The sequence below is a fragment of the Sebastes fasciatus genome, chromosome 4 (assembly GCF_043250625.1).
Source record: "Sebastes fasciatus isolate fSebFas1 chromosome 4, fSebFas1.pri, whole genome shotgun sequence".
Taxonomy (NCBI): Eukaryota; Metazoa; Chordata; class Actinopteri; order Perciformes; family Sebastidae; genus Sebastes; species Sebastes fasciatus.
In genome coordinates this window covers 4,451,217-4,465,070 of record NC_133798.1, presented here as the reverse complement: position 1 = coordinate 4,465,070, position 13,854 = coordinate 4,451,217, and the positions used below count along the sequence as shown (strand labels likewise).

The 13,854-nt window shown below is 38.7% G+C and overlaps 1 protein-coding gene across 4 annotated transcripts in view; it reads left to right on the top strand.

Moving 5' to 3' along the window:
* The window catches only part of LOC141765507 (NT-3 growth factor receptor-like), a 258,306-nt gene that overhangs the window by 209,562 nt on the left and 34,890 nt on the right, over positions 1-13,854 (top strand). For all 4 annotated transcript variants that reach the window (XM_074631527.1, XM_074631525.1, XM_074631528.1 and 1 more), the window contains one exon: positions 3,601-3,731. In XM_074631527.1, coding sequence (XP_074487628.1) covers positions 3,601-3,731 — 131 coding nt within the window. The remainder of the gene's footprint in view (positions 1-3,600; positions 3,732-13,854) is intronic.

Sequence of the window (13,854 nt, the reverse complement as noted above, 5' to 3'; positions counted from 1 at the left end):
CACAAAATCCACATACTATGCAGTTTGGCCGTACTATATACTCAATTTTACATCATACTTTGTATGAAGAGTATGTTAGTATGCAATTTTGAACACAGCATATAAAAAGCCTGGTTATTATGGTGCTTTCATTCCAATGAAGTGTGTTGCGTACATATTTCGTACACTGCAAAAAAGCATTGCGCCAGAATATACACTTTATAACAATGCTGCAACACCTTCGTTCACTATTCCCATACTGTTTGTTGCATAATAACGATCTGTCTTTATGCTGTACCAAGTTTTTGTTAAATCAGCTGCATCTCATATAGTAGGGAGGAGAGAGAGAGAGAGAGAGAGAGAGAGAGAGAGAGAGAGAGAGAGAGAGAGAGAGAGAGAGAGAGAGAGAGAGAGAGAGAGAGCCTCTAATCTGGTTTTGTAATGCCAACGAATGCCGATAGAGCCGTGTGACATATACCTTTAATTAGCACGATACTGGAGAAAGTTTCACATTCAATTCAGCAGCGCGTTACATTCACATCACAATAGTATCAGGCCATTAACTTTACAGCTGTGCTATTATGCTTTCCCCCCTAAAGTTTCTCGCACAGTGTTTCTTCTATTATCATGTGATTAATTCACAGTGTAACACATTAAAGACAGCATTTTAAAGTAAAGTGTTGTTGAATTGATTGAAAGGTCCTTTGCTATAGTGCAGTTTGCTCTGCTGTCCTCTCCTTCCTCAGAGCCTCTATAGCAGCTACTATACAGTATGCATGCTGCTGGATGATGCCAGTCCCAGAGCTCATTACAGTCTCGCTAATTGCAACCCAGTGGCGGAACGGTCAACTCATTCAGCTAACCCTTGTGTGTGTGTGTGTGTGTGTGTGTGTGTGTGTGTGTGTGTGTGTGTGTGTGTGTGTGTGTGTGTGTGTGTGTGTGTGTGCGGTACGTCTTTTGTAAAGTGAAAGACGTGTGCTCCTGCTGTACATGTATATGCCTGCTTGGACGTGGTTTTGAGTGTATTTCTTTGTATGTGCCCACTCCCTCCATTGTGCTGAAGCCATTCAGCCATGCATACAGCACTGCCATGCAAGCAATGCAATACAAGTAGTACAACCTAAGGCTGCAGACTTTGACAGACTAAAGTTAAAAGTTAGAGGTCACAGCACTGAATCTTGATTCAATATTTCTAGTATTGAAATGGTAACATTCTCAGAGATCTCACTCCAAAGACTAACTGGTTCTTATCTTTAGAATTTGTTGTACAATAAAATTGACAAATGTCCCCAATGAGCTGTCCTTCAAGGCCTGTCTCATAGAACAGGCTCCCATTGTCCTGCAGGGACCTGAGCTGAATACAGTTTGCTGTTCATCTTGAGACCCAGGCTAATTAATATTTTTTTGATGTTATCATATGGGGGCGTATCAGAAATATGTGTCACCCAAAGCACAGTCCTAACCTCATTATAAAATATTAACAGTGTTGTGGATCTCTCTGGACTACTGGAGGTTTGTTTTCTGATTTTACTCAGCAGCCCAAAAGAAGAAGCAGGATTTCAAAGTCCGACAACTGGTGTTGATCCAAATGTATTATGAATTTTTTCTTCTTTTTTTTATGACGTAAAAGTGAATTTTAGTTTGAATACATGTTTCACTAGATCATTAGTTCAGTTATGAATGGAAGCCAATCCCTCGTCCTGATTCCTACATTTTCTTTTTTTGTATTTGTAACATCATAATTGCTACAATTCACCTTATTGATTGCAGGGTCATTTTGGTGATATACTGTATGTGTGGACCATGACTGACATTTTTTAACACCAAAGTAAGTGAAACCCTAAAGGGGAAACCTTAGACAAAAGCAAAATATTTTACCCTAACCATCAGAGCAATTTAGAATTTAATTTAAAGTTAAAAATAAAAAAGAATAGGACTTTAAATAACATAAAAATGAAATTAAAGTTTAATTTTTCAGAATTTAAAGTGTCTGGCATTTCCTTTTTTATATTAAAACGGCATTGTTATCAATAAGGATTTGTTTTTTTAAAGTAGTAAGATCATATTAAGGTGTGTATTAGGTAGTTAACAGGCAATATAATTTTTTTGTCAGACGCAATGTGCTTATGTATGATGAAGTGCTTATTCTGTATCTGTATGTATTGCTGTCATAACTCTTTTGTGGATTTTCTTGCCCAGGGACTGCTGATGAAATTTAGCTGTCTAGCTAACATTGAGAAAGTCAATGACTTTCCGTTGTCTCTGTTAAATAAACAAATACATAAATCAACACACCGAACACTGATCATCTGGACTACCACCTCAATAGCACAAGTTTATCAAAATATAACTGTGTAACTCCTGCTTTATTTGCATAAAAATCTCTATTGATAAGGCTAGTGTAGAATTATGGGACATCATATATCAACAGTAGATTATTTTCTGAATTTAAAGGTTCCATATTATGCTAATTTTCAGGTTCATACTTGTATTTTGTGTTTCTACTAGAACATGTTTACATGCTATAATGTAAAAGTATTTTCCTCATACTTTCTGTCTGAATATACCTGTATTCACCCTCTGTCTGAAACGCTCCGTTTTAGTGCATTTCAACGGAATTGCAACGGAATTGCGTTGCTAGGCAACAGCTTGGGTCCATGTTTACTTCCTGTCAGCTGATGTTATTTACATACACTGCAACAGGAAATAAACTAGGACACATTTAGAACGTTTACGTTTAAAACCGTGTAATGGTCTAAATATTGTATATTTGTGACATCACAAATGGACAGAAATCCTAACGGCTTGTTTCAAACGCACAGTTTCTGAATACGGGCTGTGTGTGTTTCTCTGTATATTGAGCGTTTTGATAGTTTAACAGTATTTATATATCACTTAAACCTGCTTTATAATATAAAACACATGAAAATCTCACTTTTTAACAATATGGGACATTTAAACAGAAAACCTTCTAATAGACAAATGAGAGACTGGGAGGATGGTTGTCATGGAAACATAACGTATACACACGTCACATACACTTGGGATAATTCCCCCATATACAAGATGGTTATGCATTTAAGCATATTCTCACAGTGCAGTGTGAGTGTGTGTACCATAATTAGTGCACTTACATGTAGCCAGGTTTAATGTTAACACAGAGAAAGAGTGACAGCCACCTATCAGCAGTAACACACAAACACACAAACACACATACACACACACACACACACACACACACAAATTAGATATACAGTACAACCTTGCAGCTTTATTCAGTTTTGCTTCACTCTCATTAATATCAGTGCATTTGATTCCAGAGATTTTGTGTTGAGGTCAGTTACCCACAGATGTGTTCGGGTTGTCAATATAATAAATGAACAATAGGTTTCAAATTTGCTGGTTTGTACTGAAAAGATGAAGACTGACTCTTTCCCTGTTTATCCTGCTGGTACTTGAATTGAACCAGTCACCTGCCTTCATTTACTGTAACTCTAGGAAAGATTAGGATAATGTAAGCAGGGAAATTGGGAAGCCTTTTTAATTGGCTGTGTGTTTGCATTAAAAAAAAAAAAAAAAAACGGATGTCAACTCAGTCCCTCTGTCTCTGTCCCTTTTCAGATGTTCAGCATATTAAACGGAGGGACATTATTCTGAAGAGGGAGCTCGGAGAAGGAGCCTTCGGCAAGGTCTTCCTGGCTGAATGTTACAACCTGAGCCCCACCAAGGACAAGATGCTGGTAGCTGTAAAGGTAAGAGATACAAGCAGTGTGTGTGTGTGTGGGGGTGGGGGGGGGGGAGAGCAGTGTGTGGAAAGGCATCTAGGTGATGGAAAAAGTGTGTCCAGCAGGCAGCTACAGTCAGCTGCTTCTCAAGGAGATACTGATACACACTAACTCACACACACATGAACGCTGCGCTCATATGGAGGTTACAGCTGATAACGCCATCCTAACCAACGTCGGCACCTACAGGGGATATTTGGTGGCAACGGAGTAGCTTTTTGTGGCCACAGGCCATCGGGCACTGGTTAAAGTAGAACCCCGATAAGGCTAACAGTGAGGGTAACCATCTTGGAATAATGCATCAACAGTGTTCGTCCCATTCTGCCGATATTGTGTGAATGCAGCATAAGGAAAAACATTATTATTATATTATATTATATTGAGCGGCATTACAGGAATTGTGTTTTTGGAGTTTGACCCATACTAGGAACTAACAGTCAGGATATCTCAGCATTTGCAGCTTATTTATTTTTCCACTCCTGTTTAGGTATACTAACTGTTGTTCAGCGATCACATCTGAGGGCTTGAGGACTGTTTGAAGAGTAAGCATGTGCATGCAGCACATCCATTCTTGCTTGTCATGGATCCACTAAAGACAAATTGTATCCAATGTTCAGCACTTGGCTCCTAAATTCACCTCCTCACACACACAATCAAAGTCTGAAATCATCGATCTAGTATTTGATGTGAAAGTGTGGAGATTCATACTCACACAGAAAGTGATTAGGTGTCAAACACGACATGTGCAGTGACATTTGTTCTGCAAGTATGAAATATAGACTGTATGCAAGGAAGTAACGTTCTGAAAAGCATCAGTCCAGTTTATGATGTTAACACTCTCAGTAAGGCTAACGTACGGCTAATACGGCATGGATTGGATTACTAACGTGACATATGTTGAAGACAGAGAATCTGTTGTCAGCACAGCAGCAGTTATTTATGGAAACATGGCCGACACATTGACCTGCAGCAGACAGGTGTTAGTCTTAGTGAGGATATAGAGGGATTACAGCTGCAGCTTTTTTTAATCCTGCAGGATTTATTGCCCTAGGCATTATGCTATTTTTTGCCATCCGTACAACCAGCCAGCCCCGTCTGAGACATTCAGCAAACACACACAAACGCACACACACACACACACACACACACACACACACACACACACACACACACACACACACACACACTCACACACTGTCTATCTCACACAAACTCATTGTATCTGTCAGGATCAGTTTTCATCTAGGATGTGTTCATGCGACAGTTCATTTCTGCTGAGTCACGTAATGCAGGACAATCAACAAATCAAGCAAACTTTATTCATATAGCACCTTTCAAACAAGTCAAATGCAATCCAAAGTGCTGGACAGACGATTGACAAAAGTGTAGTGTTAAAAATGGATTTAGAGACTAATGCACACCGAAACAACCAATATAAAAGTTCATTGAATAAGAAAGCAATAAGAGATGGGTATTTAAGATAATAAAAGATAAATAAAATCCAAGAAAATAAAAATAACGATAAAATAAATAAATACAAATTATGAAACTACACAAAATAAGCAGATTGTATTAAAATAATACAATTTTAATAAATAGAATTAAAGAGATAATAAAGATCAGTAATAACATGTTGATTAAATAAAATAGAGTAAAATAAAAACTATAATGATGATGATAAGTATTCAAAATAAAAAAACATAAAATTATAAAATTATAAAACACTACATAAAAGCCAGACTAAAAAGATGGGTTTTTAGTTTACGTTTAAAACTATCAATATTTTCAGCTCCTCTCAGCTCCTCTGGAAGGTTGTTCCAGCGGCTGAAAGCAGCATCACCAGATGTTTTTGTTCTGCTTTGTGGAACAACTAAAAGAGAAGAAGCGGAGGATCTGAGGGGTTTTCCTGGTTCACAAACCAAAAGCATTTCTGCAAGGTAGTCTGGTGCAAGGCCGTGTAGTGCCTTATAAACTAATAAAATAATTTTAAAATCAATACGAAAACGAACAGGTAACCAGTGTAAAGACTTTAAAATAGGTGTTATGTGTGCTCTCCTTTTGGTTTTAGTCAGCACTCGTGCAGCAGATTTTTGAATTGATTGTAGCTGATTGTATTGTATACACAACACACAGTGTGCTTCATAAGACAGGACACTAGGCTACTAGGGACATGCCCGTAGCCCAGTATAGGAATAACGTTCATATTGGATCAATCCGCACCTAATGATTCACATCTAGTGTGAATGTTCTGTGTCAAAGCAGGAACTTGTGGACCCTTAATGAAGTGGGAAAGTGAGGGTGTTTAGCGAGACCTGCTTTTTTCTTAATCGTAACCATGATCTTTCCCTGACCTTAACCTTCAAGTAGTTGATATGTGCAGATATCGTAGAGAGCGAGAGTGTGGAAAAAGTGTGGCATTGAGCGTAATCCCTTGGTTTTGCCAAATTGTCCAATATCAACGTCTTTGTGCGGTGGTAAGATTGATAGGACAAAATCTAGTATTGCACTATATGCAAGTTCATATGAATGTAGGATATTCTTCTGGAAATTTGACATCTTAGGATCTCTGCAGATTGACCCTAATGACAGGACCACTACAGCATCAGCTAGTGATATTTTAAAACAAATACCTAAATCTCAATATAAATTCATGATATGATTTTTTTTGTTTAAGAACGTAGTGGTGCATCGTAAAACACTTCATTCAAACTGGACAGAAACAAAATAATATCAAGTCACCAATCACCAAGTGTGCTTTGGTCGAACTCAACTGTAATTTCACAGTGTTTAATGTGAAAAAATGCCGGATATACAGTTGTGTTGATGCTAGAGGGGTACCTTGTGCATATTAACAAGTGAGATGCCACCACAGTAATGGCAGCCTGTTTGCTTATGCTTACACCCTGGATACGTCTATATGGAACTTCCTATTTTAGTAGTATCTAATCTGAAGTGGTCCACACATCTGTAGGAATTAGACCACAACATTTCATTTTAATTTGAAAAATTCTACGTTGTCATTTGTTTGACAAGAAGGTTCAGGAAGCCACCTCTTCATCAGTTAAAGAACAGAACATTTGTATGGGTTAATGTTTATGCAAATTATTAGGGAAAGCATAGTCCCTCCTCTTCCTCTGCAGTCAAAGAACTTATAATGCCAAGTAGTGAACAGTAGTGTAACATCAGCACCCAGCAGCAAAACTACGCTTCCGCCATTTTGGACTGAAAGCGACTACCGGACGCCAGTAAAACATCCGCCTACAAAGTGCCGTACAAAAGTACAACAAAATTATTTGTAGTCTTTTGTTATATTTAATGTCTCTACCGTAATGGCCTGTGTTGCACGATAAAAAAATATTATAAATCTGGGATCACAGAAGGGTTTTTCAATCCTGAATGTTGAGACAGCTTAATTGTGATCATTTCTATCTGTGATATTGACACTGGTCTCATCGAGTTAAATGCTGAGATCTGGGAACCAAGGTTGATTCTAAGCATGAGTACGAGGGGGCAATGCCCTACTAAATGCTCCACCTGCCCAACCAACACCAAGTATCCTCCCTTCAACTCAAATAATTAAAAAAAAGTATTTAATTTTGTCCTCGTCGATTCAACCAATTATAAAAATGCCACAGCGAAATAATATGTTTTACTGATATCTGATTGGTTGGTTTGGCCCTTTAAAACACGACGACGCAGCGAGAGAGCGGTGACACTTTTCCGATCAGCTTTCTATAAGTGCCCTTCTATAACAGCCGACTACTCATTTCAAATCCAGCTGGCTACTTTATTATATTAATGTTTGATTCTAATAAAATTGTTTTGATCAACAAGTTGCAATTTTCTAGCCGTGTACATTTTACGACCACTGGCCTCCACTTCAATACAATGTGAGCACGATGATGCCTATCTTTCTGTATCAGTCACATGCTCTGTATGAGTGTGTGTGTTTGTGTGTGTGTGTGTGTGTGTGTGAGCGCTCAGCTGAGAGGTTGCGTCCTGCCGAGTAGAGAGCGGAGAGTCATCTTCAGTGTTTGACAAATATTAGCAAAATAATTGATGACAAAGCACATTAAGAATTGCACTGACAGGGGACAACCTCATTAGACATACACATAAACAGAGGCAACCAGAGTCTGGTCTAACCAGACATGTTATATTCCCCATATCCCTTTAAAATATACGACGTAATGAAGTGTCAGATTTTACATCAGTGGTAATTATTTAATGTTTGCAAAGAGGATTGTTGCTGATGTGTTTCTGTGATTGCCTGTAAAGGGAGGTGAGCTTATAAGGAAGGTGAACTTATGTGATAAAAGCTTGATTAAAAATCATGCAGTGGACAGCTGTTTTCACATCTGTCTCTCGCTATCTACTGTATCTATCTGTCTATGTGTCTCCCTCCACCACACACTCAGAAATCAGGAAAGCAGATGGATGCAGTCTGCCCGTGTTTCGCGGCAGCAGTTCCTATCCCGACCCCGTACCCAACAGGACGTAAACAGAGATACATTTCTAAACGTTGCTTTCTTGTGATCATGAAAACATTAGATGACAGGATAATTATGTGTTGACCAAAAAGACAAAGAGCACACAGAGTGGGTCCACTAATGCGCTTTATTTCTGTATAATTTTTTCCATACTCGTATAATTTTCCTCATTTCAATACTACTAACTGATTTAAACCCAATTGACACATTTTGTGTAAACTTCCATCCCTTCTGAGATACACGCAAACTGCCGGACATATAGACAAAAAAAAAAATTCTAAACTGTGTAAAACGTTTGTTTTCTTTCATTAAAAAACGTCAACATGTATAGTACCAATTACATTCCAGTTGATGGTAATAGTCTAACTTATCCTGAATGGTAATTAAAGCCTCATCCACACAGGGAACGTCAGGAGCGCGTGGCGTCTGCGTTACCTGTAGTTTTTTTATTTAGAGCAGACACACTGCTCGCGTGAGAGACGCAGAGGTCTCGTCTATTTTTGACGCGTCCCGCGCACAGCAACAACAGACAGTGAAGGTGATCTGTTGACTGTATATTGACATCATGTCAGCAAGATTACTACAGTTTTGATGTCTATCTGTAGAATATGTTACGGAGATGAAAAAAAGTAAAGACTTATTTTTAAATCAACACTTCCTGCTTTCATTTCAAAATAAAAGCCCTCAAGCATTTTTTCTGTGGACAAAATTCCTTCATTTGTTAACACAAGGCTTTTATTCTGAACTATGTGCAGGACAGTGATGTAGAACATGCAGTGACTTGGAGAGCTCCATGAATGAATATAGTACGGGGTTTTGATTTTGGATTATTACTATTATTTACAAATTACCACACGTTTCTTAACCTTTCTCTGTCTAAAATAAATATAAATGATATTTATAATGAAATGAAATGGCCATTATGAAAGGCAAACTTTATGTAGAAAGAAAGGGCTGACAGCAGCAGCTGTAAGCAGAAACGCAGCAGACACGCAGCTGGTGTGATCACCTGATGCGTGAATCACGCAGCTGACATGCGACGCAGCCGCCATGCGCTCAGTTGGATGAGGCGTAAGCCATAAGCCCATAAATAAATGGAGCGAATTGCAGCCATTATAATTGAGCCACATTGTAATGAAAGTTTGGTTCTATGCGGTGGCACTTTGTTAGCATCGTCAATGTGAGAATACATTATACCAGACAGAAGGAGCAGCTCGGTGGGTGCATACGATATCAGCAGAAGACCTCCCATCATTAACAAGGGCAGAGATGAAGGAAAACAAGAGCCCTGAGAGGGAAAGAGAAGATAGGTGAGGGACATACACACGACGGTAACCATGGCAGCAGAACTGCTATTAAAGCTATTAACAGTAATCGGAGCGTTTCAACCCATTATTGTCATTCACTGAAGAAGAATATGTTGTCTGCTGTCCTTTCCATGTCATGAATTGGTTTGTTTTTTCTCTGAGATGCATTCGTTTCACTCTGCTCTGGCCCCCGAGAACCTTTTCTGTGTTTTGAAAGAAAGTAGAGCTCACTGTAGTGTTAAGGAGAACAACTGAGGAGGATAATGAAAGAGAAAAACACATGGAGGGCAAGAATACAACTGGATAAAGGAATACAAGGTAGCAGTTAACACATCTGTGTATACTGTACTGTACTGTAAATGTGCATATATACTACAGCTGTAATTTTCCATCTACCAGTCCTATCAAACTGAGCTATTGTATTCTGCATACCGCCATTAAAGTACAATGTAAACATCCGGCTTAAAACATATTAAATAACATGTAAAAAGAACAGATAGGAAACCAGGCGGGGGCTAGGTCACACCTGGAAGCTGCCCATTACATTCCGAGTCAATGAGCAGCTATACTGAAGCTGTTGGGGGCTAATTGTGTTGCACAAGGGCACCCCATATGATGGTGTTTCCCCTTCAGTCCGGGGTATACAGTACTAACCTGCAATTGGTCAATTGCGTAGACATAATAGTGTCTAGTGCTTTAGGTTGAAATAAAGCAGGTATACTTATCAAAGGTCTATGTTTACATTTACAGAAGGTCAGAGCACTGCCGGCAATACTCGCCAACGAGAATACAACTCAGTATGTTCCCTCAGGCCTCATTTCCACTGGCCATTTCAAGTGTCTCATGACCAGGTTAAATCCAGATAAGATTTACTTATTACTTTTTACTTATTACTACTACTAACTTATTTGTTTATTTAATTTATTATTATTATTTTATTTTATTTGGAATAATGTATATATGTTTTTATTATTAATTTGTTTTATTATTATTATTATTATTATTTATTTATTTTATTTTCTTAATTTTATTTCAATTTTGAATGTTGAAATTGTTTTCCCTAGTGTACTTATTGTGTTCGTCTTTAAGCTTGACTACTTAAAAAATGGTTTGTAATTGCGAACTGTAAATTGCATTTATGAAAACAACGTCAAAAATAGGGAAAAAATTAAGTATGAAAAAAAAAAAAAAAAATCCAGATAAGATTTAAGACACTTTAATTGTCGGACTGTAATCAGATTTGTGATCTGATTACAGTCCGTCTTTGTTTTCTGGTCTGCATGTAAATCAGGGTCGGTCCTCCTCCGGTCCAGAAAGAGGTTATGATGCACCTGAAGCTGCTTGATATCTGACAAAAATGACATTGAAATAACTTCTACACCTTTGTAGGTTAGTTACGACAATAACAGTTTAGTTAACTTTAGCTAACAACTATCCATTAGCTAACACAAACACATGAATGAATCATATTCATGAACGACAAAGCAAGCACCGGCTTTGAATGTTATCAGCCGATTGAATGGGTGTTATGAGCAGTTATCAGCACCATAGATATGGGTTAGAAGGGGCCTGCTACACCTACTAGTAGGTTCAAAAGGCCGTTATCATCTATTCACATAGTTGATCACCGATACGAATACAAGAAGACAGTGCCAACCTCTAGTGGCTGTAGTAATTTTGACGTAAGTAAAAGGAGGAAGTGAGGTGACGTAGTATAAAGAGTGACAAAGTCCACGTCAGGAGGAGGAGGTCGGGGTGAATGGACAGGTCAAACAAACACAGGACTTTCACCCAGGAAACAACTGTCCGTGTGCCGTGTGAAACCAAAAGTCAACGTTGACTTATTTGACTGTACTTCTGTTATGCCAAGTCACAGAAGTTACGTAACAAGCGCACTTATTTTGACCCAAACCACAGTCTTTTCCTGAACCTAACCAAGTAGTTTTGTTGCCTGAACCTAAAGTTGTTTTGTTTCAATTCACAACGTTAAGTTTCACTTTCACAGCGTGGTAGGTGCAGTTTGGCCCGTCTGAAGTATTTGAATGGTCGTGGTAACCACTGATAACGCTCATTAAATAGGCTGATAACATTCAAAATGGGTCCAGCAAGACTAAAGTTGTATTGTCTTCAACGGCTCTCACCCACACAGATAATTCAGTGTTTGAACTAATCAGGGATCAGATAAACGCTACAGCAGCTCGGTGCCCTTCTGTATGTTCTGTAAGTGTTGAAATGGCTGGAGCCGTTTCTTTCCTGTCGCTTTAATGAGACAGGTAGAACGACGTCTAATTTCAGCTGCCATTATCACAGGGACAGACCGTGGACACGGTGGCTATTTTCGGCAACTGCTTACTGATGTATTACAGACACAGATTATAGATGTGTGTCTTGGAGAGACAGTTATATTAACACCATTTTAAGATTTGGCTAAAATGCATCTCAGACCACCTTGAGGGTTGGGCAGTTGGATTTAAATCCATCTTGAATGCAAGTTGAGGGCTTTTACAGTTGTTGTTTTTTAGATCAGATAGCTATCCTATCCCCCCAAGACACATAAAGTGGCTCAGTATAAATGGGATTATAGTGGGAGGAATGGCAGTGTTAGCCTATGCCTGTAACCAGCCTTTAACCCTCATGAAACCAACCTATTATACATACAAGGACTGCTGACTGGGGATCACAAGAATAAAGTACTGTAATAAACAACCATCATAGAAACATTTTAAATGAATTCTTCTCAAAACATTATTAGTTATGTAATTAATGTCATCTGAAGAAAACAAATGCTATTAGTATTATTATTTTAGGAATGTTAGTTACTTTGCATATTATGTGAAATAGAAATAAATGGAGTGTCTGTCTCCTTCAAAATGACTGACGGATACCTCTTTCACAAGAATAGCCAGTGTTGGACCGGGGTTATCTGACCCATGTTCAACCCTCCTTTTGTCAATTCAAACCAAGCCTGTCAACCCGGGTTGAACCCTGGTCAGGACAATTCAGATACGACCTGGGTCACAACCCAGGAGCAATGCATACCAATTAGCTGAGGTGCTGGAAATGAGCGGGGGGTTACATGTCTGGAGGATTATAGAGAGAGGGGATGATAGTGTAAATATAGTACACACAGCATTGTTAGGTCTATAAAATGTTTAACTATGTTATATGTTATGTGGAGCTGTAATGTCTGCAAAAACATCAAGACAACATACAGATTTATAGTATCTATCAATCAACACTCATGAACCTATTTTCTGTCTGTCTACAGTACCAATTTATGATATATTAGGCTATTGTGCTATTGGATATGATAATATAGGCTTTACAAAAGGATTACAGGAACGTATGAAGACTGAAATGTATATTTCATTCACTCATTCAATTGTTCGATAATGTAATGAGCTGCGACTGGGTTAGGTACTTTATAACAGAGAGAACAGGCGACAGATGGATCTTTTAGCATCTTTTAGGATCTTTTTTATTTGGAAAATTTAAAAAAAGTTTTAAAAGGTATCGTTATAGGCGGTAGAGCGGGCGCCCATATAACAAGGCTCAGTCCTAACCGCGGTGGCCCGGGTTCGAATCCGGCCTGTGGCCCTTTCCGCATGTCATCCACTCTCTCTCTCTACCCCCTTTCCAAGACTCTATCCACTGTCCTGTCAATAAAATGCTAAAAAAGGCCAAAAAATAACTTTAAAAAAACAAAAAAAAGGTATCGTTACAAATGGAAAATGTGCAAAAAACAAATGTGCTCACTGCTGGCGGTACCGTGATGTTGACGGCTTACACGGTGTGTTTCCGATGCCTCTCTCATTCAGCAGCCTTGTTATGTTCATATACACTACGTTGTCTGTCACCGTCCCGTCATCTGCTGCTTAATTTCTTCCTGATCGCGGATGGCCAGGAGCTCCAGCACCTTGAAGTCTCGCCACATATCCGTGTTATTTACATCACCTCCAATGTGTCTGAAATCATTCCTGCTACGTTGCACCGTTTGTTTGAGCGAAGGCGATCTGTGACAGTGGCGTCGCGGACTGTGCGCCCTCATTTGCAACCAAAAAGACTTGTCATTGTGTGCATTTTTAAAAAAAAATGCCCTGATATAACATTATCAGCTGTCATGGCTACTGATGGCTGTTCTTCAGGCTGCTTTTTCTTCTCTTCCCTCACTCTGTTTTTCATTTGACCAACACTTATATGCAGCTATTTTTTTGCTATAAAGGTAAACCTGTATCTTCATGTTTTGCTGCAAATTGTGTGTGCTACAGCAAACTACGAGTGAGAGAAGTGGAA